Genomic DNA, 23,799 nt, shown 5'->3' with positions numbered 1-23,799 from the left:
AACAGTCATATTGATTTGATTACGATGCAGCAAATGAGCAAACAACTCCCCCGGAGCGTAATCATTAGCACCAGGAAGGTGGCGCGAACGGTAGTACTTACCACAAAAAACACATGTTACCGGCTCGAATTCGGTGCGGCTGTCGCGTTTCTGTGACTTGACGTTGTACATGCCATGTTCGTTTAACGACGATGTTACCGAAAACATCTTCCCCGATGCCAGGATGTTTTGGAATGATGTTCCAAGTTTCCAGTTATAATCTCGAAATATCACTCAAAAACATCCGACCTGCCTGGCTCGAACAGGCGACCTCAAGATTAATTTATCCAATTACAGTCTCGCGCTCTTCCAACTGAGCTAAGGTCGGTTACGTCTGATAAGGACATCCGCCGATCTAAGAGGCTTCACGTGCAAACAGCGTATTGACAAGAGTGAAGATTAGCCGAAATACAAGAGGTTTATGTCAGTATCAGAATCCGCTTGAAAGTAAATATGAATATGCAGTCGTTGCTTGTCGTTAAGGGTCATGCATAGTAGAAAGTAAAGTAGAGAACGAGAGTGAAAATGATAAAAACGATGGTAAGTTTCAAGAATTCAGATGCATAAGGTGGAGGTGGCGGACCCTGCCTTTCACATGATTGTGCACCAACGAGACTTCTTTTCCTTGTCTTCCTCGACAGCGGAGGGGAGGGCAGTGGTTGGAGTGTTTTCAACTGAGGACTTGTGGATGAATTCTCCTGCTGCAACGTCGAGTGATGTGCGACCCTCTTCAGGAACCTTGGGTGAAGAGGAGAACCATCCACCAGGGAAGAAACGAGAAGAGGTCGTGGACTCCAGTCTGTTGCGGTTGGCTCCGTTATTGGTGGGAATATCGATGCGGAGGGTGCTGGATTCAGTGACCTCGGCGGCGTTAAGCTCGTCAACTGCAGACAAGCTTGGCCTGAATGCACAGAGTCAGGAACAAGGAAGGAAGTGAGGGAAATGTGGACTGACTTCTTGGCGATTTTCTGTGGCTCTTCGAGAACAGGGAATGTTTGAGGGGTCTCTCGGGCGATTGGAACTCCATTAGCCTCAACGTCGTCATGTGTCTCGGAGAGCTCTGAAACAGTCACGTCACCCTCTAAGCACGAGAGAGTCTCCGCGATGACAGGCTCATCTACAGACGCGAGCGTCTCGGTGATGAGGACAGGCGGGATGGGTTCCTCGTCAGCCGCAAGTGCAGAAACGCTAGAGAGTGGACCAGGCAGATGCTCTAATTCACCAAGATCCTCCACTTCTTCAACATCATTCGGCCCCTGCTTGGTGACAGAGTACGAAGGGGTCCATGGCGACTTTGGTCTTTCTCCAACAGGATCATCGACGGGTGTCAGAAGCCCCGAGTCCGATTTAACCTCGGGAGTACCCTCTACAACAGCCTACGGAATTTTCAGCAAGTGTAAAGCTCGGTGCCAATACAATCTTACAGGTGGTTGGGTCTCAATGATAAATGATCCATGGTCAACAAATTCGCCGTCCTTAGCAACCGCTTGATCCTCAAGTGCAGATGCTGGTTCAAGTCCAGTTACTGAGTAGGACCGCGTCCAGGGAGAACTACTATGCTCTTCGTCAGGGCCAGTAGCACCCAATTGCTGTTGAAAACACTTAGCGTGGCTAATCTTCGCATAAATAAATAGTAACCTACCGTATTCTCGTCGTCGACGATGAACGATCCCTGTTCAATTTCCTCCTCAGGCACTTCCTCCACAGTAGGTGGCTCGGGTGTAGTCGGTACCGAACGTTCTGCTTGAGCGATGACACCTTGCTCCGAAGCAACATCCTGGGGAGCCTCTGCTTCAACCGCTGAATCAGGAATATCCGATTCGTCTAGCATTGCCGAAAGCGTAACATGTATGTCTGCAACAACTGTGGTAGAACTGGTTACCTCGCCAGATATGAGTGTTTCTGTGAAAGGAACAGGTTGCTCTTGGTATCTCTCCGCTGCAACAAACTGGGCAGCGCTTGGAGGAAGCTGCTCCAAGTCATCAAGTCCCTCGTTAGCCTGAGCAAGATTGCCTTGTACAGTCACTGAGTAAGAAGGCGTCCAAGGTGATTTAGGGCAAGGTTCTTCTGATTCGCCGAGCGTAACCTATCCCCGAGTTAAGTCAAAGGCAGAAAGGCAATAGGGGTGAAATCATACCTGTTCCGCTGTCAATTGTAAAACCTCAACCTGGGATTGTCTGGACACCTCCATATCAGTTGCAATCTCTGGGACGACCGCAGCTACTTCATCGATAATGATCTCGGGTGTTTGTGACTGGGCAGGGACAGCGTCATCATCACCTCCATAGACGTTTACATGCTCCTCGACGGGAACGCCTGGTCCTTGAGTGATGACGCTGTAAGAAGGGGTCCATGGTGACTTGGGACGCTCAATGTCAGTAGCAACGTTGAGAGCTGGAGATGTCGCAATCTAAAACATATCTAAGAAAACGTGGATAGCGACAACGGATCCTACACACCTCTTGCTGTTCAGTGACCTCCTCGACTGCTTTAGTCTCTTCAATCTCGTTAAAGATCTCCACATGTGCAATTGGAGGCTCCAAGTCCTTGTCGACTTCAGAATGCTCCTCATTGAAAGGAAATTGAGAGGTGACCACATGCAGCTCCTCTAAAATCTCGGGCTTCTCGGCGGGTACGGACGTCAACTCCTCAACGATAAGAGCCGTAGGGAAAGACTCCTCTACAATGGGTTGCTCTGGCAAAGATACGGGTGCCTCTCCATGTTGTGAATCCTCAGTTTCGTCCTTAGTCTCTTCACTGGCAAACAAGGCGTCTTCAGTGTGCTCCAGGGCAGCATGGACCTCTTCGAGAGCGACTTCGACGACCGACACTTCACTTGCAGCAGGAGCGGGTTCTTCAACAGCCACGGATAATTCAGTTACGGAAGCGTCAGACTCGACAGTTGACTCCTCAGCGACGGTTGTAGTTCCCTCAAGAGACAAGGTATCGTCAAACATCGGGTCCGCAGAAGTGGTGGGGGCCGCTTCGAAAACTGGGATGGCCTCCTCCGCTGTCGAGATGATTTCTTTGGGCGCAGTAGCGGTTTCTTCGGATGTTGGCGGTACCTCCACAGTGGAGGTGGCGGTAGGCTCATCTTCAGGCACGGAAGGTTCTTCGGTGGCTGGACCGTCATCAAGTGTAGGCTCATCAGCAGCCGAGGACACTTCTGCAATGAGGGGTATCTCGTTCATAGCAGGAGGGATTTGATCATCGACAGAGACAGATGCCTCTTCGGTTGTGAAAGTTTCCTCGGTGGTGACAGGCTGATCGTCGAGCACTGGCGTATCCTCGACAGCAACTAACTCATGGTCTCCCGTTGGCGCTGCAGCTTCCTCATGCACAACTGGTTCGCGCGCCTCTACGTCCGAGGGCTCGAGAGGTTCCTCGACCGCAAGGATATCCTTTTCGACCGATGCGACAACTGCCATTTCAGAAATCGTTTCGCCTGACACAACGACAGTGACGGGCTCTTCTTCCGGCACATAAGGCTCTTCCGTGGTTGAAGTAGCCTCAAGAGCAGGCCCGTCAGTATCCGAGAGCACTTCTGCAAGGAGAGGTGTCTCGCCCATCGTGGGAGGAATTCGATCATCAACAGAAACATCTGCGGGAGTTTCCTCGATTGCTACAGGCTGGTCTTCACGCCCCGGAGTGTCTTCAACCGCACCAGACGTATGCTCCTCTACTGATGCGGAGAGCTCGTCGACCGTTCCTGATTCAGATATATCCACTTCTGCGAGCGGGGAACATTCCTCAACAGCAGGAACATCTTCTCCAACTGGCACATCAACAAGAGGAGCATATGTTTCTTCAACGGTGGAAGCATCTCCCGCGAGCGAGATCTCTTCAATCGCTGGAGCGGCTGTTTCAGCGAATGCCTCTTCAGGTGCAACAAGCTGCTCAATGGATGCGGCAGGCTCTTCAACGGAGAGAAGAGGCGTGTCGACATCGGTTGCATAGACAGAAGGCATGGTCTCTTCCAACACCGGACCATCGTCAATGGGAGCTGCGAGCTCTTCGACAGTGCGCTCAGCTTCATCAACAACAGGCTCTTCGACTGGCGAGGATGATTCGATTGGAGCAGCTGATTCGATAGGAGTGTCTTCATCAACTAGAGTGATTTCTTCGACTGGTGCATGTTCTTCAATTGCCACAGCCTCCACTGAGGGAACCTCTTCGACTGGTGCGGGCTCCCTTGTAGCAACGTCAATTGGGACGACCTCTTCAGCAGGGATAGTTTCTTCAACTGCCGTGGTTTCCTCAACCAGTACGTTCTCTTCATTCGTTGCAGGTTCTTCGACCGGGAATTCCTCGACCATTACAACCTCTTCGGCCACTACAACTTCCTCCGCTGCAACTTCCTCGACTGATGCAGACTCTCCTGTAGGATTAACATCGATTGGAATGACCTCCGCAGTCTCCTCAACAGAAGGCTCTTCTACCTGCACCTCGGACTCCACATCAGCAGCTTCCAAAACTGACTCAAACGCAGGAGTCTCCTCAGCTAGAGGCGTCTGCGGCTCGTCATCATACGCGAAACCCACCTCAGGGTCCTCAACGAATGACACGTTGGAGCTGGGTGGCTCGACATCGATCTGAACAGTCTCCACTACAATAGACTCGACTGCAGGTTCTGTGAGCTCCGCATCAACTGCTGCAGGCGCTTCCAACTCGACAGTGGCAGATTCGAATCCTGCTGCTGCTACAGAATCCGTCTCAGTCGAAGTAATGGGCTCGGGGTCAGGGGCTGTGACTGGTTCCGAGTCAGCTGTAATGAAGTCGTGTGCATCAACAGACTCTGCTTCGGCAGCAACGATAGATTGGGCAGGGACCTCGGGCGCCGTAGTTGGCGCGATGGCAGCTTCCTCTGATTCAGTTGACAGGACATCTGGCCCTGTCGCAGCCTCAGCTGGAGCCGAAACAACCTCGGGAACAAATACTTCCACTTCCGGTTCGGTGGGAGCGGCTGGCCCGTTCACAGCATCAATAGCACCCTGCGACTCCTCATTAGCCTCCTTTTCCGCTGTGATACATGCATCAACCTCTGCAGCAGATTCCTCTGCTTCTGCACTCGATATCTCGGCTGGTGCAGCAGTGGCTACTGCTTCCGTCACTGGCACAGTTTCTTCAGTCGGAACGGACTCGGCAACTTCGTTGCCGGGCTCTACATCTGCTGCACTATTTCCAATCGGTTCCGACTCGGTAGCTTCTGGGGTGGGCTCCAAAGTTGCCGCGGCTTCCGCGTCAGGCTCGTGAACCAGACTGTCCTCCACGACCACCTCGGGCGATGTTGGTTTATTTAGTGCAGCTTTAAGCATCGTTGGCGTGATTACTGGCTGGGGTGTAGAAGATTGTGTTTCAACTAGTGCAGGTTCTTGCTCGTCCGATATGTTTTCGCATTGAGGAGCGGTCTCTGCTACAGAATCGATGGACGCTGGCACGGTCTTGGTAACAGCAAGTTCATCTCCGACTGACGAAGCCTCCACTTCCATTGGACGTGCTTCTGCTTCAATCGGGTCACATGCAACTTCTACGACAGCCGGTTCAGGTTCTGCGGCCATGGGAGATATTTCCTACAGTGACGTCAAGATGAAGGTAGAAACGTCGCATTCAAAGCGCGACTCACCTCTGCTTCAATAGCAGGGGGGACAACAACCTCTTCCAGTATATCAGCAGTTGAGCTCATTTTGGTGTTCAGATGGGAGATGGGCGTCTCGTCCTGACAGGGAGAAGGCACTGCAGCAGTAGTGCTTCCGACGCCATTTATGGAAGTCGTAACAAAGTCTGATAGGGACGTGTCAGGGCCGGTGCTAGCAGCGATAGGAGGCTCTCCATCATCTAAAGAGGCTTTAGAAGCTTCCACAACGATTGTGGCAACATCGAGAAAGGGTATTTCCGTGCCTGGGCTGTCAGTGATTGGGAATTGGTCCTGTAGCTGATTGTTGGAGAATGGACGCGTCAAAAGCATGTCCGCACATTTGCATACCTTGGGTATCTCTGGAATAACCATACCGGAAAACTCAATCGCGTCCTCTTGGACGAGCTCTGCGAGACTCGCGGGCTTGTCGCATGGAGCGATTGTGAGAGTTGTAAGCTGCTCGGACTCTTCTACGAGAAGAGACTTGTGGTAGCCGTTGGCAAGAGGCTCAGAGTCATGGATAAAGGTGGCGTTCTCCTTATCAGAGTCACCGGCGTGCAGGCCGGGTGCCTCTGGCCCCATATCATGGACCAACTTGCCCTGGATACAACTCAGTCACACAAGAGCTACAACGCGGCAAAGAGTGGCACACACCACGTTGAGAACCTCGACAGATATCTCCGCCGCGAGGGTGTCGTCAGAGGAAGCAGTTACCAAGGTATCATCGGCCTTGTTACCGGCTCTGGAAATGTCTTCAGCACCTAGTGCAGACTCTTGCACACCATTTGAAGCAGCCTCGACGACCTCCCCGTCAGTCACCAACTTGCTAGGTGTCTCGAAAGAATTGGACCGTCGTGCACCTGGTGGCCATTAGATATCGGGTCGTCAGCGACGACAGCGTTGTCGGCCACAATAGACATAGTCTCGAATAATGATAGTAGGGAATGTGCTATGGAGCTAGTGAGAGAGAGAGAGATTGCAAAGTTCGTTCTTGTGAGCGAACCCGACCAGTCGCAGCTGCAAAAAAATGCAAGCGACGTGCGCAAAGAAACTCAACAGAAATCCGCTTGAAAGTCTACGCGACTGGTCACGTGATATCATTCAAATATTCACTGGTCACCCTGGTCAAATGAAACACATTCAATGATTTCACAGCGATCCTTTCACACCAGGGGATAGGGTTTATAGTGACAAATGAAAGATGCTCTTCTATAATGCACAAAGGAGCACAAGGATGGGCAAATACTGCCAACAAAAACAAGTGACTAAAATATGAATAATGTGGAACGGAGCAAAGACAGTTGATATATATCAAATTAAACAGTCCGCCGCGCGTCATGATCGTGCCCGTATCATCAACATACTTAGAAGAGAGCAGCACCAATGAGACCCATTACACCGGCAACACCCATTGCCGAAGAGACAGAAAGGCTACTGGCGGCGCCGGTCTTCTGAGTCGTGCCAGAGGATGCAGTGGTAGTGGCAGAGGTTTTAACACCAGAAGAGGTGGTACCAGATGCAGACGCAGAAGATCTAAGCGAGAATGATGACTCAGTAACCACTAAGGCGCACAGAACAATTGCAACTTACCCAGCGGCCGGGGTAGAGGTAGCCACTGGCGACAGCGCTACCACTCGACGCGCCACCCTCATTTACTGCTGTGTTAAGGACAGGAGGTGTCGCTGCCAGACATGATGGTGACGATGTCAGAGTATGCCGTAGAACCGGTACTGTCCTTGAGAGCGATGTTGCTAGATCCCAGTCAGCTGCACGTCTCCGAGAATCCCACGGAGGATAACTCACAAGATAGTGTTGGCTTGAAGATCGACGTTCCAAGTATAGGATGTGCCCGTTTGTGTTGGGAAGGACTTGATCTATTCGAAAATGTCTCAGAATAGCCAGTCAGCTTCAGTGTAAAAATAATCACTTACAGGTGAGGCCATGGATTGCCCGCCTATTAAGACTCGATAAAATGGCACCTAATCAATTGCACGAGATGACATACCAGGCACAAGGGTCAAGTAGTAGGGAGACTGTCCGCCAGACCAACTAAACAAAATAGGCTCTAGAGGACACGAGCAGTGTTAAAGCGTGATACCAATTGATAGGAGAGTACATACGGCACTCAACAACATTGGCCCTGCATCACATGATGAGCACTCTCTCCCGTACGACGAGATCTAAGAGAAAACACGTACGGTGTGTTGATGGTAAGACCAAAGACGGCTGGAACGGCGGAAACGAGGGCCACGAAAACGGTTGTAAACTTCATCGTCGGTATAAGTTTGTTGAACGAGTGCGGCGCGAATAGTGGGTCGGGTATTTTGTGTCTAGAACTTCGAGAAAATAAAAGTACGAGAGAGAAATGTAATGTTTCCGTTACGACGGCACTCTTAAGGCTTGGCGGAGTTTAAAGTTTGTTGCCCTGCCGACACTTCGGCAGAGTCATTTTTGAACCTCCGTGAACTATCGTCCATTCCCATTTGGATTTAAACTGATACTCTTCTCGTCAGCCGCAAACGGGTAGTACCTACTGATGCATATGCTGAGAAACTGGCTGACACTAAGCTGTATTTGCATGCAACGAAACTTGTTGAGGCTAAATATTGTTCTACAAGTGAGATCTACAAGTGAGACTTTGTGGAGCTAACTGTAACGATCGTCACGCGTTAACTTCCTCGACTCCCACGTTAGTGAAAGAGGATCTTCGTCGGTAGGATACGTCTATTTTCTTTGCAACTCCGCCGGCACTTCCCATATTGTCGATCGATCATTCCCTTTCCCGTTCGGTGTGACTGTCCGCCACCCATCGCCTGAGTGGGTTATTGAGCAACTAGCAAGAACTGTTGAGTGCACTCAAAAGTCTGCTATATGATTGTGGAGATGTCTGCTTGAACATAAAAAGTCTGCCAGCTACACCCATTTGATACCTTATTTGGTTGTCTTTGTGTCTGTCATTCAGTTCTCACTGAGCCTCCTTGTTTTGTTATATGTCTCAGTGGGTCACTCCTACATGGTGTCAGCTTTTATGGGGTGTTCTAGAGTTTCACACTGACCTCTCTGTTAACATCTCTGGTGCCCTACAGGTCTTTCTGCTGGAATCAAAAGTAATTCTGCCTCAGCATTGACATAAAATAAAGAGTGCACACAAACTGAACAGCATCAAAATGATACAGCTCAGTCTGCTGCCTTCAATTCTGTCAGCCTCACTGAAGCCTCAGTAATGGACACTCCTTCAATTATTGGCCAGTCTGTCAAGAATCTTGGTTGGTATGTATGCATCTTAGGGATATATCTTGTGTTTCTGAGATGACCCTTGCACAGTGTGAAGGTAAATTCCTTTTCATGGACAGACTATTGCATAAAAAGGAAGTTTCAGCCCAATGACTGGGTCTAGTTACATTGGACTTCTGGAAATTTATGTATTGCAAAAATGTTGTCAGCAGGTTTGAACCAATTCCAAGAGGCGCAGATTTTGACTCTATTGTGAAAACTACTTGGCTAAGACCAATTAGATGAACCCCTGATGAAGCCATCCATGAGTGAATGTCAAGGTATGATAAGAGGAGAAATCATTTGTTGGCAAGTTCAAATCTGTACCACCCAAGAGAGTAGATTTCTAATCTGTTCTAGTTGGCTATGACTACTTGAGATAGACCTTGAAGGATCCATCCTTGGGTGAATGTTCAAGGCATGGTAGACGAAAAAAGATTGTTGAATAGGTTTCGAACCTGCAATTGACTGTCATGCTTACCACTTGGCTAAGACTGGCCAAGATAGTCATCTGTAGTATGAGCCAAAGAACATCATGCATTGACAGTAGAATCACGTAGGATTAGCGGTCATTTGCCAACACAAAATGACATAAAAAGACTGGTCTGCATTTAACTCAATCACAAGACATGCCAAGAATAAGCAAGCCGGGCGCCATTGCGATTAGATAAGTGAGACCATATGAAGCATAATTACACTTCAAGCTTCGTATCACAAACAGTTCTTTTTGGGGCAAAGACAATCTTGTTATGTAACATCAAAAGAGCATGCAAGCGACAACATGGTCGACAATCACCTTGGAGCCCGCATGCATGCGTGCATGCTAGTAAAATGCCCCTCATAATCCAATCCAACTACTTCGTCCTCCAGGATTGTGCAGCAAAGTCTGCCCAATTTTAATGACGCCTGCAGTAGACCTCGGTGATACTTCGCCACTCTTGCGCAATTCAGAACGCTCTAAAGATGGAAATGCATCGATAGCGTCGATGACAGGACTCGGGACCGCAACATGAGTTGAAGTACATGCGAAGAAGGACCCATCTCCTGACGTGTCCTCAGAGTGTTCAGGCGACGATGGAGTACTGAACACGGGCAAAAACGATTCGGCATACCACTCGTACCATACCTGCCGCTCATTCGTAAGCCGCCAGATTGATACGTGCAGCTCTGAGTTGCTAGGTAGGTACAGAGGTTCCTGAGCGAATGAATGTCAACCACAGTCACCAGGGAATGCCAATGTCAACACCTACTTTGAATGGGAAGAAGAGCGGGAACCAGCTCAGCATGTCCTTCGACACCCGATCTTTACTATGCGGATGAATACTAAGACCAACATGCCCATAGAGGACGGCTTCGAAATAACCGGCAAGCCCGTGCATAACCCCAGCATGAGGAATATGGAATGACAGCTTGGCAGAGCGGACATTGTGACTATTTGTCAGGGGTAAGCCTAGACACTCGGCGTAATTAGCGTCCGCCTGACCCGAAGCCCGCTATTCAGATTTACCTCGTTCATCAACAGTCGCATCTTTTCGCGGATGCTCAAATTCCCAGCATTGTTGAATCCTAGGCCCACAGCGGCCAGATACTCCTCCGCCATCCCCGCTCAGAATGTTGACGTTTTGGAACATCACCACATATGGTGTTTCCATGCCTTTGATTTCTTTACTGATTCGCGCGTTATTGTACAATTTTGATGAAGATAGTGGAGCGAGATGGGCACTGTACGATGATGGGATGGAGATGCCATCAGCTGGAGAACGGTTAGCGAAATGGGGTGATGAGCGTAAACAATCCACACGTTTCAAAAACCTCATTGCGCCGTCGAGACACTCCGGACTTAGCTCGTTATCGCCGAACGAACCGAGTAATTCAGTGATGAGGATGTCCACTTGCTCAGGGAGCTTCACATGCCGCATGTCGCCAAAAAACAGCTGAACAGAGTCACCCCATTCATTCTGTTTCCGGCCCTGAAGCCTATTTACAGTCAGACGTCAATGTGGAGATGATGAGAGCCAAACAGACGTCACAAAGGCATTTGGGTTCTTCTCAACTGCGTACACACAGGCACTTCTTCCCGATCTCTTGATCGCCGTCAAACTTCGTTCGATAAGGGGGCCACGGCCTGCCCCAGCAACGCAAATCACACTGCGAAGAAGGGTTAAGCCTTGTAATACATGCCAAATTTGATTCGCACATGTGATCACTATCAGGCCAGTCCATCAACGCGTGATACACGGCCTACATATTTCACGTGTCACTGTACAACTTCGGTTCATAACAGATGAGACGCACTTCTTCATAATTGCGGTATTTCACAGGGTCCTGTTCGAATGTTTGATACGTAATGCTCTGGAGGTTGTCCATCAGCGGCTAGGAAGACATCAGTAAGATAGGATGCGGAAATGAGGTGCATGTATCAACTTGTAGGGGGTTCTGGAGGTAGTCTTGATAACCCTGAGCGAAGTGCTCAACTGTCCCTGCCGTCATCGCTGCCTGAACAGTCAAGCTTGTCTTCTCGACATGTCGTACATATTGTGCATATGCTGATTCGCCACCTTTGGTATGTAACCCCGAGCTAACCCCTGACATGATGATGATAGGGTGATGCTAGCCGATTCTTGTTTCATCATCTGCCCAATAGCAGAAATACAGCGTTAACTCACCGCCATGCTATTGCGTAGAAAGGATTGTGTACCCTTGGGAAGGACAGGGTAGCCCTTCACATTCGCGATAAACGTGGACGCGGGGAGGAATATATGGTGAACAGGTTCAGCCATCCATCTGTTGAGGATGCCGGCATTAGAAGGTAATGGCAGGGTGAGATCGAGTGCTGGAATTCAGCTTGTCAAGTACTGTCTCCAGGACGTAAAGTGAATGCATACTGAGCGTCAAGCGTGTGTTATATTCACAGAGTGTGCGTATTATGTCCCACATTTCCCAAGTTGCATTTATCTCTCCTTCGGGAGCCCGTGCGGCCTTCAAGGATTTTGACGTGGAAGCTCGCGGTATCACAATTTTCGGCGTTGAGGGTGCAGATGGGGTCGACGATGTACTCGTTGTCGAAGGAGGAATAGATGGCGATTCTTTCGGTTGAAAGACCGCAGGATCGTAGATAGGAAGACGTATCGAGAAGTTCATGTAAGTTGTATTTTTGAGACATTCATTTATGGCGCGCGCATATGATGCAACTTGTGATCGATGCCTAGGTGGAGGTAAAATGACCGTCTGAACATTGAGGTATGACGCGTAGGCCACTTCCTGGCGTAATGCCTGAAAAATCAGATTCGGGTTAGTGCACAACAATAAGCTCCGCGAAGATAGCTCCACAACGCTCGCAAGCATGATTTTTTTTCACAGAATGGACTCACGATCTCCGAGTCATGCCTAACCCAGTCATCCGTTGAGTCAAGCTGAAGCCAGTCTGATGCCATCACAAGTACAGGCTCCGCCTCATCTATCGCATTGCCACTCAGGATGCACGATTGAGGACATGATTCGTTAATCTCACTTACCAAGTCTCGAGATGGTCACCTCCTCGTGCAGGAAAGACGGTGCTTTCCTCCATGCTTCCGCCTGCTGTTCTGCAGTGGCATTCTCGTCTGTGTCATTTGCACTTGCTGATGGCACGATGCACATATTCCTCCATCGCTCTCTCCATTTTGGGGTAGTCAAAGGAAGACAGACAAAATCATAACCCTTGGCGTGACTTTCACTGATTAATTTCAGAATGGGAGTTTTATCGGATCCATCAGTGCGTGCAGATGCCTGTGAAACGTCATCAAAAGTGAAACAAGAAGCTAAGCTTGCAGCGTCTGTCATGATCTTGGAGGAAGAAAAGTGAGTATCCTAAATAGGCAATCTTGAGAAAACGCGTCGTATCGCGTTTTTATATCTGACCTTGCTTTCGTTGGACACTGAAATCACAAATTTAAAGTCTCCAAACCCTTGCAAGCCCTTGCGACCTCCTTCATTCTTCTACTCATTTCGCGACTTTCCGAATCTCTGCGCCCGCAAACGTGTTCATATAGAAGGCTTATGTTTTGCTTCTCAGACAAGTCATGATTGATGTCGGGTGAATTAACTGCTATCCAAAACACTCGTGCCAGCCCGTGCCCTATGATACCCGTGGGATCTCCATGGACATATTTGCATCACACACAGGTCTTCCGCTGTGCCAATAGATAGTCGCCCAGAATCACCCCAAAACTGAATCTCCCCGCGGCTCATGGGCAAAAAGGCGCCACAAAAGCATAGCTTCAATACCCTAGTCACCTTCGAACACGTCGTAATCAACGAACTTCCTCGGAAACTTTGTACCAGTTCAAAACGTTACACGTTCCCATCTGTTCTCACTCCACGAACGTGAACAGTTTCGATCTCATAAATTCGAAAGGAATTAACGGAGTTGGTGCAGGTTGACGCTGGGCTGTGCTGAGCCTGGGCGCACACCCTTCACTCCGGCTGCGGACATCCGACTGCCAGGTATTTTGGACTTCCAATCCCGTTCTCATAACATATGAGGCATGTCTTAAAGAAGTAACTGTTGCCTCCGAGGGTGGTAACTTTTTACGGATAACGTCCCTCGGGTGACGGCTGATTTGATCGACTGTGATCATGATCAGTGTTTAATCGTTGCGACGATCATCCGATCGGGTGATTCGTTTTCTCAGAGTCCAGGAGCTATGTACGTAGTATGGACTATGTAGTATGGATCCACATTGGTTGGTGGGTAGAGTATTAATTGCTATTAGCCATCCGTTCGAGGTCTCTTGACTCCATTGGGTGAGTCAGCTTCGGAATTATGTGTGGCGTCATCATCCGTCGTCATTTCATACCCTGCTATTACCCCTTCTAATACTGTTCTGCCAACGACTCGTCTCAACTCCTCATCAGGATCCCGGCCATCTGCTTCAGAGCGCTGCATGATATCATGAACAGACTGCATAAGCGATGACGTGAGGGATTCTGTTGCGATGTTTTGCTGATGTTGAGAAGGTTGCGAGGGCGACACCGCCCCAGGCATCATACATGAGGAAGGACTTAGGCGTGACTGCAGGTATGCAGCAATTTCGGGAAAGTCCTCTCGTAAATGTTCAATAGGCTGATGCGTATTTTATATCAGCGAAAAGGTAATACATGATTTTAAGCTCACGCACGGATACACCATCATTATTCTGATGGTCTAAAGTAGATCCGTGGTCCAATAGCCATTGTGCCGTCTCGGTATTTTCAACAGCATATAGCGGTGTATCTCCGTCTTCATCGGTGACATTGACATCTCCTCCTGTGCTTGGAAGGGAAGTTTTTTTTACATTTTGTGGCCAAGGATCTTATCACTGACCTTGTGAGCATAGGTATGCTAGGGTTTCAAGCTGCCCGTATGATGCCGCAGCGTGCATGGGAGTGTATGTGAATTCATCAGGAGCATTGGGCGACGTGGCTGGGAGGGATCGGATCAGAGCTCTTCATGTGAACTATAAAATGATACCTGCACTGCTGTTCAACAAGTTCCTGAAGGAACGAGATAAGCTCAGCACCTACCGTAAGCGAAGACAAGTTACGTACTCGAACTCTGACTAAATCGCCATCACCTGCAGCCACCCAAATGTTCTTTTCTGGTTGAACTCGTGCTGGGACGGGCATCGATGGGATGGGGCTCAATCAGCGACTGGAGAGGACTGGTTTGGTAAAAGGATGTCGTTAAAGAAGACGTCCCGAAATGGGAATTCAGGCTTAAATGCGGGTCCAACTTTTTGCCACAATCGGCACACCCAGTGCACAGTTGATTTGAACCCTTCATTTCCGGACACTGAAGATGGAGCCCACCTACGCCGAGGAGCCCGCAGGCTACGGAAAATTTTGAATGCTTCTAACGGTAGGAAATTTGTGGAAGTTACTTGGTTTGAAATCTCGGATCTATGCTGATCGGAACTTCCCCTGGGCGAGCTCGGCACCGTCATGAGGATGAAATATGTCGTTAGAAAACAGAGCATGCGGTGGTACTGCCTCTTAAATTTACGAATTTTGTGCCTTCTGAGGTATGGAACGCAGGCGAATTAAACGGAGTCTGAGTTCTGATATAAAATCAGCGGAGATATTTAGTTTATTTAAACAAGTTGCACTAAAGTCGAACCTGAAAGTCAATTTTGAGACTATACGGACCCTCCTTCCGTCCAAAACGAATGTGCCCGCTCCTACCTGTGCTCGATCGATTGTTGTAACTCTCAAGGCCCGTCGATCCCAATTTCAACCTCCGTTGGTTGACGACCCACTGATTGTAACATACTGTAAACTATTATTGGCAGTCTCTTTACGGGACTTCGTTTTTCAAGCTTCTAGCTAGCCATGAGCTTCCTCGTGCCAACGCAACGAGGCCTTGAACATGTAACCCAGCCCATGGGCGACTTCTCTTCCATACATAACCAGCCAAATAGATCCCATCTACCCCTTTCCTCCTTGGAAGGGTATCCTCATCAGGGCATGTCCGCCCTCCCAACTTCAACACCCTTTCCACCTTTTACCGACAATTCAATGTCTCAATCTTTGCCAAAGGTTGGCGAGACCAGATGCTGTGAGTCTACCAAAGTCTATTATTCCCTAAAGGGTCTCCAGTCCGATTGTTTCGGAACCTCCACAACCCGATCACAATCCTGTGATTTTCTCTTGATCGTCAATGATTTCACTAACCACGATTTGCACTTTGTGGCACCTTTAGACTGGTCCTTATTATCGTCTGAATTGGATTTCGTCTATCTGGATCCCGTTCTTGCCAACCATCTCGAAACCCAGGCCGACTCGCTCATTGGCAAGTCCCTCCTATCCTTTGTTCACCCCGAAGAGCAGGCTACTGCGCGAGCAGATCTCGCAGAAGCTCTGGAACAAAGGACGATGCACGGTAGTGTTACCAGGTAAGTGATTCCAATTGAAAACGGATTTATCTTGATCCCATTTTTTCCAGGGTCAGGTTTTGCCGTCTCTCTCGCGTCCGTCGTATCCTCGGTCACCAAGGGCCTACTCAACCGTGGCCGGATGGTGACAAGGTTTCCGTGGATGCCTACTACATGGTCGTCGACATCGTCATTAACTGGGCTGCAGAGGGCCTCGTGTTATGCTTTATCCATGCAGTCGTCGATCTTGAACCTGGTGACAATGATGAACATCATAGGACTCCATGGTCAAATTGGTGTGGCACACCATGCATGCACCCAGAACAGATAACACTGTTGCAGCAGCGGCTTCTATATTACTTCCCTCAATCAACCGCTACGACTAGGGTTTTCCAAATCTTGTTCAACTCCAATTACAGCCAGCAGGACTGTCGTCTTCTGTTGAGCTGGCCATCAGACAGCAGCCAAGAATATCCCGGCATGCCAGGAGCAAAAGACTTTGCCAGGCGAGCGGTGGGAATTCAGACATCCACTCGGGATAACAGCGCCAAGACGAGCTGCACGAGACGTTGGAGAATCCAAGATACAATGCCTGGAATAGGCGAAGTAGAAAGCGTGTTCATCCCTCATGGTAAGCGCTTCCTTGATGAAAGTCCATGTGCTTCTATTAAGCAAGCGGATATAGGTTCAATAACGTTTGCATGCCACACCATCCAACAGCCTGCTTCGCGGAGCTTGTCTGCCTCTTATTCTCAGTCTCAGCCGTTCACGAGGTCGACAGACCCCTACATGCCTACACACAGCCAACATCACCCCTATGACCTGTCGGCAAGCCCGTATACACTCCCGCCTGTGTCTACCTCAATGCCACAATCTTACGGACACTACACGCAGTCTTTGACGTCCCAGTACTCTCACACGCCCTGGGGGAGTTATCCGGAACCTTCTTCTTCGCTTTCCCAGTTTAACAGGTGGCCTGCTCAAAGCCCTGCACATTCGATGGCATCCCTCCCATCGTCTTCATGCACCTTGCGCGAGTCGCCTTACTCGAGACCATCAACGTCTCCAATTTATGGCGAGAACAGAGCGTCTTTAAGTAATTATCAAGCTACACCTAGTCCTGAGGACTACAGTACCAAGACCGCCTTCGAGGCCTTCGAGTCCAGTGTACCGCCGCCGCCGCCCTGTGGTACAGACATTGTACCTCCTCCAAGGCACCGAGTGAGCCCCGGAACACATAAGGACACGCTGCCACGTAGCACCAACAATCGCCCTCTCGGTGTTCTCAAATGCAGTAGTTGCAAGGCAACGTCTAGCCCTGAATGGAGGAAGGGCCCCAGTGGCAGGAAGGAACTCTGTAACGCGTGGGTGATATCACAACATGCGACGAGACTACTTACTAATATTTACTTGTTTTCTGTTTCATTGACCAGATGTGGCTTACGCTACGCCCGTTCTCGTGCTAAGAAGGAAGGACACGTGGTGTCGACACAGCGTCGGAAGAAAGACAAGACCGGAGCCGTTACGGCTAATGAGGAGTCTGCGGTGCCGTCTACTCCTCCAATACCTATTGCCGGCATGCCTTCGACAACTCGTCGCGGTGCTCCTGAAGGGAGCACATTTGCTTCCCCATCATCTGTTGGCTCTGGATCTGGTAGTGAACCTTACTCTCAACCAAGCCCTGTAGCACCAGAAGATAACCGACCTTCACCATCACCTCCGCTGCCTGGTCTCAATTTCGTTCACTACCACCCTTCTCAGTCCTCCTCTGGACCGTCGCATCATCAGCCACGAGTTGATGGTCGTGCATTCCCTTATCACGCGTCCAGCCCTTTCCAACCCTCCCCATCTCCGTTATCTTCGGGTCAACTGACTCTCCGTCCACCACGAGGACAGGATGATGTGCCTGGCTCATCGTCTCGCAGCGGGTCGTATCACCCTTATCCCTCTCCCCCATCAAATTCTACCCCTTTTGAACGGGCAAAAACGCAGGATCGCCACCTGACTTCACTGCCTCCCTCACCGGAGCGTAGCAGATTCCGGTGACCACGCCCTGTTAAATGGAACGATTTGAAGCTTACACGAGCGTTATGCGACACCTTGGCCCTGTTTCTGTGAAATGCTGTGACGTTTCAGTATTTTTATGTTTCCGGTTCATTTCTTTCGGCCAATGGTGCAAGCACACCTTCCTTGCCAAAATATTTATTGATGCAATTCACCTGGTTGTTCCTTTCGGACTCACATAGTGCAACCAACACATGGATACACGCCTTGTGTAGTTTTATCGTAGTGGACATGCTAATTTGAAATCATAAGATCAAGAGTTTGGTTGCGGTCGGACCATCGATTGTACTTGCGCTTGCCCACGTTTCTGGTCGTGAAATCGCGATCCTCAAAACTTTGCTACGCCGATCAACTCGCAGATGCGCCAAGGATCGCCCTGAAGAAATTTATTTTACGCAGTGTCAGCATCAAGTCAGCCAAACGATGGGGAATCCTGTGTGACTGATACTACGTGCAGCTAAGATCTCTCGTTCAGAGCCACCTATAATACTATGGTCTGTCCTCATTGCACACATAGTCAGAATTTCGACGGCACGGTCTCCAAGGTCGTCATTCCTTCTACACAGCCACAAGAAGCCACGCTAGTTATGTAAGTGACATAACACCGCCAGTACGTACTATACTACTTAGCCTTCGGATCTATATCATCCCTGGCTTGCTGACACGGACCTGTCATCTCATCATGCACCGGCCGGATGAACAATCAGTGGAGTGCGCGAGTCATGAAAAAACTGTAGTCGTTGAACGGTGAGCTCCGATGCCAAGCTCCGGTTCAATGTATCTTGACCCGTTGATAGCCCCACAGCTCGTGTCGCATTACCACCTCCTGCGGTAGATGGTGACTCCGATGGGGAAGCCGAGGCAGATGGATCGCAAGCAAATGATGGTGATCTGTTGGAAGACTTTCCGGACGAAACTGACGTGCGTACTTACAGTCTTTCATTGTCTACCTAATCGAGGCATGTATGACTAGGAATTAGAACTCGTGCACTCGCGGTTGAGCTCTTTGGCTAATCTTCGACTCGACCGGTTCGCAAGGCATCTGAGGAAGCTATGTCTGAGACAAAACGCTATCTCGCACCTAGATTCAGAGGTCTTTAAGCTGCTCACGCAGCTTGAAGAGCTTGACCTGTACGATAATAAACTCAAGACTGTGGGAGATGCATTGGACAATATGTCTGCTCTAGCGTGAGTGACGTTTCTCTCACTCTAAGTCTCTGATGTATTCTTAAGTCGCTTAGCATTCTGGACCTTTCATTCAACCTTCTACGACAAGTGCCGGAGGCACTATCGCATCTACGTTCCTTGAAGACAGTATATTTCGTTCAAAACAAGATCTCGAAAATCGCCGGCTTGGAATCTGTGGGAGCGACATTAAGAAGTCTCGAACTTGGGGGAAATAGAATACGGGTAATTTGCACCGATCAGTCGATCATTCGCAGGAGTAGCTCACGCTGGTACTTCAGCGTATCGAAGGGTTGGATGCGTTGTTCAACCTGGAGGAATTATGGCTCGGAAAGAACAAGCTCACGAAACTAGAGGTGCAGTGCGGTGCATCGCATCATCTTAGTTTGATGCTCAAAGTCATACCATACAACAGAATCTGAGTGCACTGAGTAGACTGAAAATATTGTCTCTTCAGTCTAACAGGATCACAAAGATCGAGGGTCTGGATCAATTGGCTGATCTGGAAGAGCTCTACCTGAGCCACAATGGAGTCGAGCGTTTGGAAGGTCTCGAGAACAACGTAGGTATTCGGTCAATTGTTCCGCCGTCATGCTTAAGCTCTTGCGCAGACAAAGCTGAGAACGCTTGATGTTGGTGCAAACTTTGTTCCAGCGATCGAAAATATCTCGCAACTGGTATCACTAGAGGAGCTCTGGGTACGTGTTTCTTGACTGCGACGGAACCCAAATCTCATTTTATGGTCAGCTTAATAACAACAAGATTGCTGATCTGCGAGCCCTCGAGCCGCAGCTCAAGAATATGGCGTTTCTTGAAACGATTTACTTGGAAGGCAATCCTTGTCAGCAGGCCGAAGGTACAGGTTACAGACGGAAGATAATGCTTGCGCTTCCTCAGGTTAAGCAAATTGATGCCACGTTAGTAATATTCGCTTTTGATTTATTTCTAGAGTATTTGGCTGACCTAGTCTATATAGGTTTGCGAGGTCTTTATGACCCACTCGTCTCCAACAATTTTTTTGCAATGGGACGTTATTGATTTCAATTAGGATAACTTATACTCAGCGATTGGCAGGAAGGATATTCTTTCGTCCTAATGTTCCGCATCACCTTGCTTGCAAGGTTATATGCTATGTCGAAAGTTCTGCGGATTATCTACACGAACAAACAGCGGCCAATCCCAAACGAGTTTCTCTCACTGTTTTGACCGTCGCTCATACCAAATGCGTCATGATTCTTGATGTCACAATCTATCTCTTAATCTAAAATCATTCATACGGCCTTTTCCTGACGAGTCAAATGTGTGATGTTGCAATCACCGATGCCGGCACATCTTCATTTTCGAGTGTTCTGTCATTTTACAAATGTATCATCGGAGAATTCCGAATCATGTGACCATCGAAACCTTGCCGTAGTTAGCACCACTGAGTGCTCACTCACACCAGTCGCCAATACATGCACCATGCGTGACTCTCCTTGATGGGACGCTTTTAGGTGCTTAAGCCCTAATCCACGAACGTCCGCTGTTAGCTTGTGCTTTTCAGTCCCTGAAAATCCAAGGGCACCCTGGAAAATCTGTTTCATTTTTATTTTTCATGTTTTTGATTTCTGTGGGTGAGAGCCCTGCTACGGCTGGATGTCTCTGTACAAGCTCTATGACCCTGCAGAAGTCAGCATACTTGTCCTACGCTTCGGACAACTGGAGAAACGTCAATGCTATGCAGTTGTATATTTCATCCATGAAGTTATCTCGCTGAAAAGTCCGCCTATGCTTGAGCCCAAGGTACCCTAACCCTAAGTTACTGCATGCCTTTCACTGCGATATCAAGCCAGAAAACTTTATCGTTGAAGATGGCTACGCACCTTCTTTGCGTCTCGATAACTTGCTCCAACTTGCTCAGACTGTTTTGTGTCAGTCCAGTAAAGGGAGTGCAAGTGTCACGCCAAAGTTTAGTGAGTTGGACAGGGGTCTTGAGAGCGATCTAGAATGCAAGGCAGGTTACCTGGTCGGTTATCCATTCCTATGTCTGACTCTGGACCCACAGTCACCCTGTATCTCTAATACTATTGCTATTTCTCGTTGCTGTGGCCAAATCAGAGAGTCTTTCATCCTCTTTCGAAGGTCTTCAGAGGGATGATGAGTAAGTAACTCATGATCAAAATCTCTGAGTAATTTGAATCCTGATAGTTTCTTTACCTCGGCTGCGAGAAAGCGGAACGTAGGCGTGAAAAGGATCCAATAAAAAAGACGAGGTTTTGCCTAGATCAACAATAACCGCTAAAGCAAGGACATTGCCAGCGACGGCATCTAGTTTTGTTTTAGTAATATGAAACGGCCAGTTTCTAAGTCATACTGTACAAATTGACACATAAATATACTCGACATCAATGTTGTAATGTACTGCTGACCATATGTACAATCAGATCCCCAGGTCTCCATGATGCAGACGCCAATGAAGCTGGAGGCAGAGAGGCGCTGCGAGTAAGGTCGGAGGCCGGCGCTGCACCCCTACGACATTCGATGCCGAGACGTCGTTTGTCAATTGTAATGGATCACTGTGAAATGTAAATAACCATGCAATCGTGTGCCATTGTTCTGCACTCGGCGTGCCCTTGATCGATATTATTTACGATCTCCTCATGGTCTGCACGCTGCCAGTAATTTCGGGATGTATCGAATATTATTGGATGTGCCAAGCAGTACCATCATTATTCACTGCTGCATAGCGTGGCCATGTATAGCTGGCGCCGCCCTAGGGATCTGTCACGGTTATCTGCCAGTGAATCTCAACTGTGGGAGATAACTCCAACTCCAAGTGCGAACTACCAAATAAAACATGACGCTTACAACCATGGTATCGTATTCGTACGTCGGTGAATATAACACACTGTTAAAAAGGACATAAGCTGAAGAGCCGCAGGGTATAAGTATACGATTGTGTCATCGAGTTAGGATTTGAGGAAAACTTATTCTGAAAAACTTTTTTGGAATCAAATACTCGTCTTTCACGATTTCGTTTGTCCGCAGCCCACGTATGCGACCAGCAGCGCAGCTTGCGAGGCTGGACGCAGGCGTGAGGAGTACACACTCCAGGAGGCGTGGAGTCATACTGGCATCAAGGTACAAATAGACGGTAGTGTCACAGCGTCCGTCCGGAATTTTCCGGTGTAACTGTACAGTTTGAAACTTTGGTGAGTGAGCATACCCAGGCAGTCGCGGTCACGCAAGATCCAGCAAGCATCTAGCAACTTACACAATGGCGAAAGATCGCGGTAGCTCTCTCGTGTACATGTATGGCTCACATCTCATTCCCTACTTTCAGTTGGCTCTTCTGGAAAGAAATTCCGTATGACACTTGGTCTCCCTGTTGGTGCCGTCCTCAACTGTGCCGACAACAGCGGCGCCAAGTCACTATTCATAATCGAGCCTTATGGTTTCGGTGCACGACTGAACAGATTGCCTGATGCTGGTGTTGGTGACATGGTCGTTGCATCAGTAAAGAAGGGGAAACCTGAACTGAGGAAAAAAAGTGTGTATCAGCGCTGCACCTTGTGTCGATCAACTGTACTGATGAGATCGATTTGCAGCTATGCCTGCTGTTGTTGTCCGCCAACGTAAGGCATGGCGTCGGAGAGATGGCGTTTTCTTGTACTTCGAGGTATGAGACAATTTTGTTCGCATTATTAGATATGTAACCAATTTCTACAGGATAACGCCGGTGTCATCGTTAACCCCAAGGGTGATATGAAGGGCTCTGTCATTGTCGGCCCTGTCGCAAAAGAATGTGTAGGTTTACGTTTCAAAATGAGGAGGATTAGGTCTCTGACGTTAATCCTCAGGTTGACCTGTGGCCCCGTATTGCAGCTAAGGCCGGCTCTGTTGTATGATTTAGATATGGTGCAATCGCATTTTTTTTTCATCGTCTCACGTTTATTGGTAACTATCGGGTAAGTCACTAGGCTGAGAAGTCTATTAGACAGTCTCGACATGTAGGACAGCGTTATTATCAATGGCCCATCTATTGCATCAATAGGCCTGGTAATGCAATTCTCCAGTTGTGAATGTATTCAACTGTGGAATTCGAGAAGAGCGACCGTGCATGCATACTAGTATGACCGTCGTCAGTCACATCTCATCTCACCACTTCTGCGTTCACTTTCGGACTCTAGTGTCACGGGTACCTAACGCCGTGTTGACCTTTTTTTGGCTTTCAGTGTGCCCATTGATCTGAAGTAAAACGTTAAGCGAATGCTATCCTCCTCCGCTTTGCGTACATCAAGTACCGAACAATCATAGTATCTTAGGTTTGTGCAATTCAACCCACGTCTTCCGCACTCGGCTCTTCGCGTTGTTACCCTCGCTCATTCAGCTTGTACAATACAGGGAGTCACTAGAATCGCTGGGGGGCTTCTTCATGTCAAATTCCTTTGAAAATGGTTGTTGGCTCTGCCCCCCGGTTCGGTTGGTGGCATGCCTAGTCTCTCGGCTACGCCTTGTTCTTAACTTCGGGCTGGTCTCCTCTTTCCGTGGGCACATACAAGTCATGGCCAATCCTGTCTCCTCGCGTGCCCCGCATCAGAGCTATCTGCAGCATCTCCCCTCCCCATGAGGGCCTATTTCACGCTCCCCCTCTTTCTGCTCTCTCCTGCGCCACACAAATTACCGATTGAAATCATTTCAAATTAAATCTAAGGACCCCTATGGACGGAGAAT

At 48.8% G+C, this 23,799-nt stretch overlaps 8 protein-coding genes and 1 non-coding gene across 9 annotated transcripts; 3 read left to right on the top strand and 6 right to left on the bottom strand.

Moving 5' to 3' along the window:
* Positions 1 to 282: 282 nt before the first annotated feature.
* BJ212DRAFT_t40 lies at positions 283 to 367 on the bottom strand. Its single transcript has one exon. It is a non-coding gene; the product is annotated as a tRNA-Tyr (tRNA).
* On the bottom strand, positions 300 to 6,133 carry BJ212DRAFT_1337899 (uncharacterized protein). Its single transcript, XM_041334988.1, has 7 exons — positions 5,663 to 6,133; positions 2,499 to 5,609; positions 2,177 to 2,449; positions 1,682 to 2,125; positions 1,464 to 1,628; positions 994 to 1,415; positions 300 to 940 (listed from the first exon to the last, which is right to left on the bottom strand). The coding sequence occupies exons 1-7, from the start codon at positions 6,002 to 6,004 to the stop codon at positions 631 to 633; spliced, it is 5,067 nt and encodes a 1,688-aa protein (XP_041196212.1). The 5' UTR covers positions 6,005 to 6,133; the 3' UTR covers positions 300 to 630.
* Positions 6,134 to 7,146: 1,013 nt separating this feature from the next.
* Positions 7,147 to 8,065, bottom strand: BJ212DRAFT_985915 (uncharacterized protein). Its single transcript, XM_041344515.1, has 7 exons — positions 7,873 to 8,065; positions 7,795 to 7,814; positions 7,680 to 7,739; positions 7,606 to 7,628; positions 7,478 to 7,548; positions 7,265 to 7,425; positions 7,147 to 7,207 (listed from the first exon to the last, which is right to left on the bottom strand). Exons 1-6 carry the CDS (start codon positions 7,944 to 7,946, stop codon positions 7,338 to 7,340), a joined length of 336 nt encoding a protein of 111 aa, XP_041196211.1. The 5' UTR covers positions 7,947 to 8,065; the 3' UTR covers positions 7,147 to 7,207; positions 7,265 to 7,337.
* Positions 8,066 to 9,785: 1,720 nt separating this feature from the next.
* BJ212DRAFT_1478237 (PRMT5 arginine-N-methyltransferase-domain-containing protein) lies at positions 9,786 to 12,769 on the bottom strand (the record flags this gene model as incomplete). The annotated part of the gene is made up of 11 exons (XM_041339679.1): positions 9,786 to 10,142; positions 10,198 to 10,397; positions 10,455 to 10,924; positions 10,973 to 11,095; positions 11,145 to 11,188; positions 11,243 to 11,320; positions 11,372 to 11,557; positions 11,614 to 11,780; positions 11,833 to 12,220; positions 12,319 to 12,404; positions 12,463 to 12,769. 11 exons carry the CDS (start codon positions 12,767 to 12,769, stop codon positions 9,786 to 9,788), a joined length of 2,406 nt encoding a protein of 801 aa, XP_041196210.1.
* Positions 12,770 to 13,697: 928 nt separating this feature from the next.
* On the bottom strand, positions 13,698 to 14,593 carry BJ212DRAFT_1265292 (ankyrin repeat-containing domain protein; the record flags this gene model as incomplete). Its single annotated transcript, XM_041330477.1, has 4 exons — positions 13,698 to 14,051; positions 14,107 to 14,234; positions 14,292 to 14,411; positions 14,512 to 14,593. 4 exons carry the CDS (start codon positions 14,591 to 14,593, stop codon positions 13,698 to 13,700), a joined length of 684 nt encoding a protein of 227 aa, XP_041196209.1.
* Positions 14,419 to 15,073, bottom strand: BJ212DRAFT_985740 (uncharacterized protein). Its single transcript, XM_041344514.1, has one exon. The coding sequence runs from the start codon at positions 14,941 to 14,943 to the stop codon at positions 14,608 to 14,610; it is 336 nt and encodes a 111-aa protein (XP_041196208.1). The 5' UTR covers positions 14,944 to 15,073; the 3' UTR covers positions 14,419 to 14,607.
* Positions 15,070 to 18,187, top strand: BJ212DRAFT_1337874 (uncharacterized protein). The gene is made up of 5 exons (XM_041334987.1): positions 15,070 to 15,521; positions 15,666 to 15,858; positions 15,909 to 16,468; positions 16,523 to 17,201; positions 17,271 to 18,187. Exons 1-5 carry the CDS (start codon positions 15,296 to 15,298, stop codon positions 17,881 to 17,883), a joined length of 2,271 nt encoding a protein of 756 aa, XP_041196207.1. The 5' UTR covers positions 15,070 to 15,295; the 3' UTR covers positions 17,884 to 18,187.
* Positions 18,188 to 18,204: 17 nt separating this feature from the next.
* On the top strand, positions 18,205 to 20,484 carry BJ212DRAFT_1337855 (L domain-like protein). Its single transcript, XM_041334986.1, has 10 exons — positions 18,205 to 18,301; positions 18,359 to 18,648; positions 18,699 to 18,822; positions 18,875 to 19,089; positions 19,143 to 19,311; positions 19,368 to 19,442; positions 19,502 to 19,648; positions 19,698 to 19,784; positions 19,834 to 20,003; positions 20,063 to 20,484. Exons 2-10 carry the CDS (start codon positions 18,584 to 18,586, stop codon positions 20,079 to 20,081), a joined length of 1,071 nt encoding a protein of 356 aa, XP_041196206.1. The 5' UTR covers positions 18,205 to 18,301; positions 18,359 to 18,583; the 3' UTR covers positions 20,082 to 20,484.
* Positions 20,485 to 22,342: 1,858 nt separating this feature from the next.
* Positions 22,343 to 22,973, top strand: BJ212DRAFT_1445545 (60S ribosomal protein L17/L23; the record flags this gene model as incomplete). Its single annotated transcript, XM_041338131.1, has 5 exons — positions 22,343 to 22,358; positions 22,409 to 22,615; positions 22,674 to 22,744; positions 22,795 to 22,872; positions 22,926 to 22,973. The coding sequence occupies 5 exons, from the start codon at positions 22,343 to 22,345 to the stop codon at positions 22,971 to 22,973; spliced, it is 420 nt and encodes a 139-aa protein (XP_041196205.1).
* Positions 22,974 to 23,799: the final 826 nt, after the last annotated feature.

This window comes from Suillus subaureus (genome assembly GCF_016647635.1).
Source record: "Suillus subaureus strain MN1 chromosome Unknown BJ212scaffold_7, whole genome shotgun sequence".
Classification (NCBI taxonomy): Eukaryota; Fungi; Basidiomycota; class Agaricomycetes; order Boletales; family Suillaceae; genus Suillus; species Suillus subaureus.
Note: the sequence above shows the minus strand (reverse complement) of the source record. Positions and strands in the feature narration are given on the sequence as shown.

Bases quoted from the DNA above. Each gene is read 5' to 3' on its own strand.
- BJ212DRAFT_1337855 (XM_041334986.1), top strand. From the start codon at position 18,584: ATGCACCGGCCGGATGAACAATCAGTGGAGTGCGCGAGTCATGAAAAA. The intron at 19,312-19,367 runs GTAATTTGCACC...CTGGTACTTCAG, and splicing joins TTGGGGGAAATAGAATACGG to CGTATCGAAGGGTTGGATGC. The intron at 19,649-19,697 runs GTAGGTATTCGG...GCTCTTGCGCAG, and splicing joins TGGAAGGTCTCGAGAACAAC to ACAAAGCTGAGAACGCTTGA.
- BJ212DRAFT_1337899 (XM_041334988.1), bottom strand. From the start codon at position 6,004: ATGCTTTTGACGCGTCCATTCTCCAACAATCAGCTACAGGACCAATTC. The intron at 1,629-1,681 runs GTAGGTTACTAT...TGTTTTCAACAG, and splicing joins TCGTCGACGACGAGAATACG to CAATTGGGTGCTACTGGCCC. The intron at 941-993 runs GTCAGTCCACAT...CTGTGCATTCAG, and splicing joins CCACAGAAAATCGCCAAGAA to GCCAAGCTTGTCTGCAGTTG.
- BJ212DRAFT_985915 (XM_041344515.1), bottom strand. From the start codon at position 7,946: ATGAAGTTTACAACCGTTTTCGTGGCCCTCGTTTCCGCCGTTCCAGCC. The intron at 7,740-7,794 runs GTATGTACTCTC...CGTGTCCTCTAG, and splicing joins GGCCAATGTTGTTGAGTGCC to AGCCTATTTTGTTTAGTTGG. The intron at 7,549-7,605 runs GTAAGTGATTAT...ATTTTCGAATAG, and splicing joins GGCAATCCATGGCCTCACCT to ATCAAGTCCTTCCCAACACA.
- BJ212DRAFT_1337874 (XM_041334987.1), top strand. From the start codon at position 15,296: ATGAGCTTCCTCGTGCCAACGCAACGAGGCCTTGAACATGTAACCCAG. The intron at 15,859-15,908 runs GTAAGTGATTCC...CATTTTTTCCAG, and splicing joins ATGCACGGTAGTGTTACCAG to GGTCAGGTTTTGCCGTCTCT. The intron at 17,202-17,270 runs GTGGGTGATATC...TTCATTGACCAG, and splicing joins AGGAAGGAACTCTGTAACGC to ATGTGGCTTACGCTACGCCC.
- BJ212DRAFT_985740 (XM_041344514.1), bottom strand. From the start codon at position 14,943: ATGCTCTGTTTTCTAACGACATATTTCATCCTCATGACGGTGCCGAGC.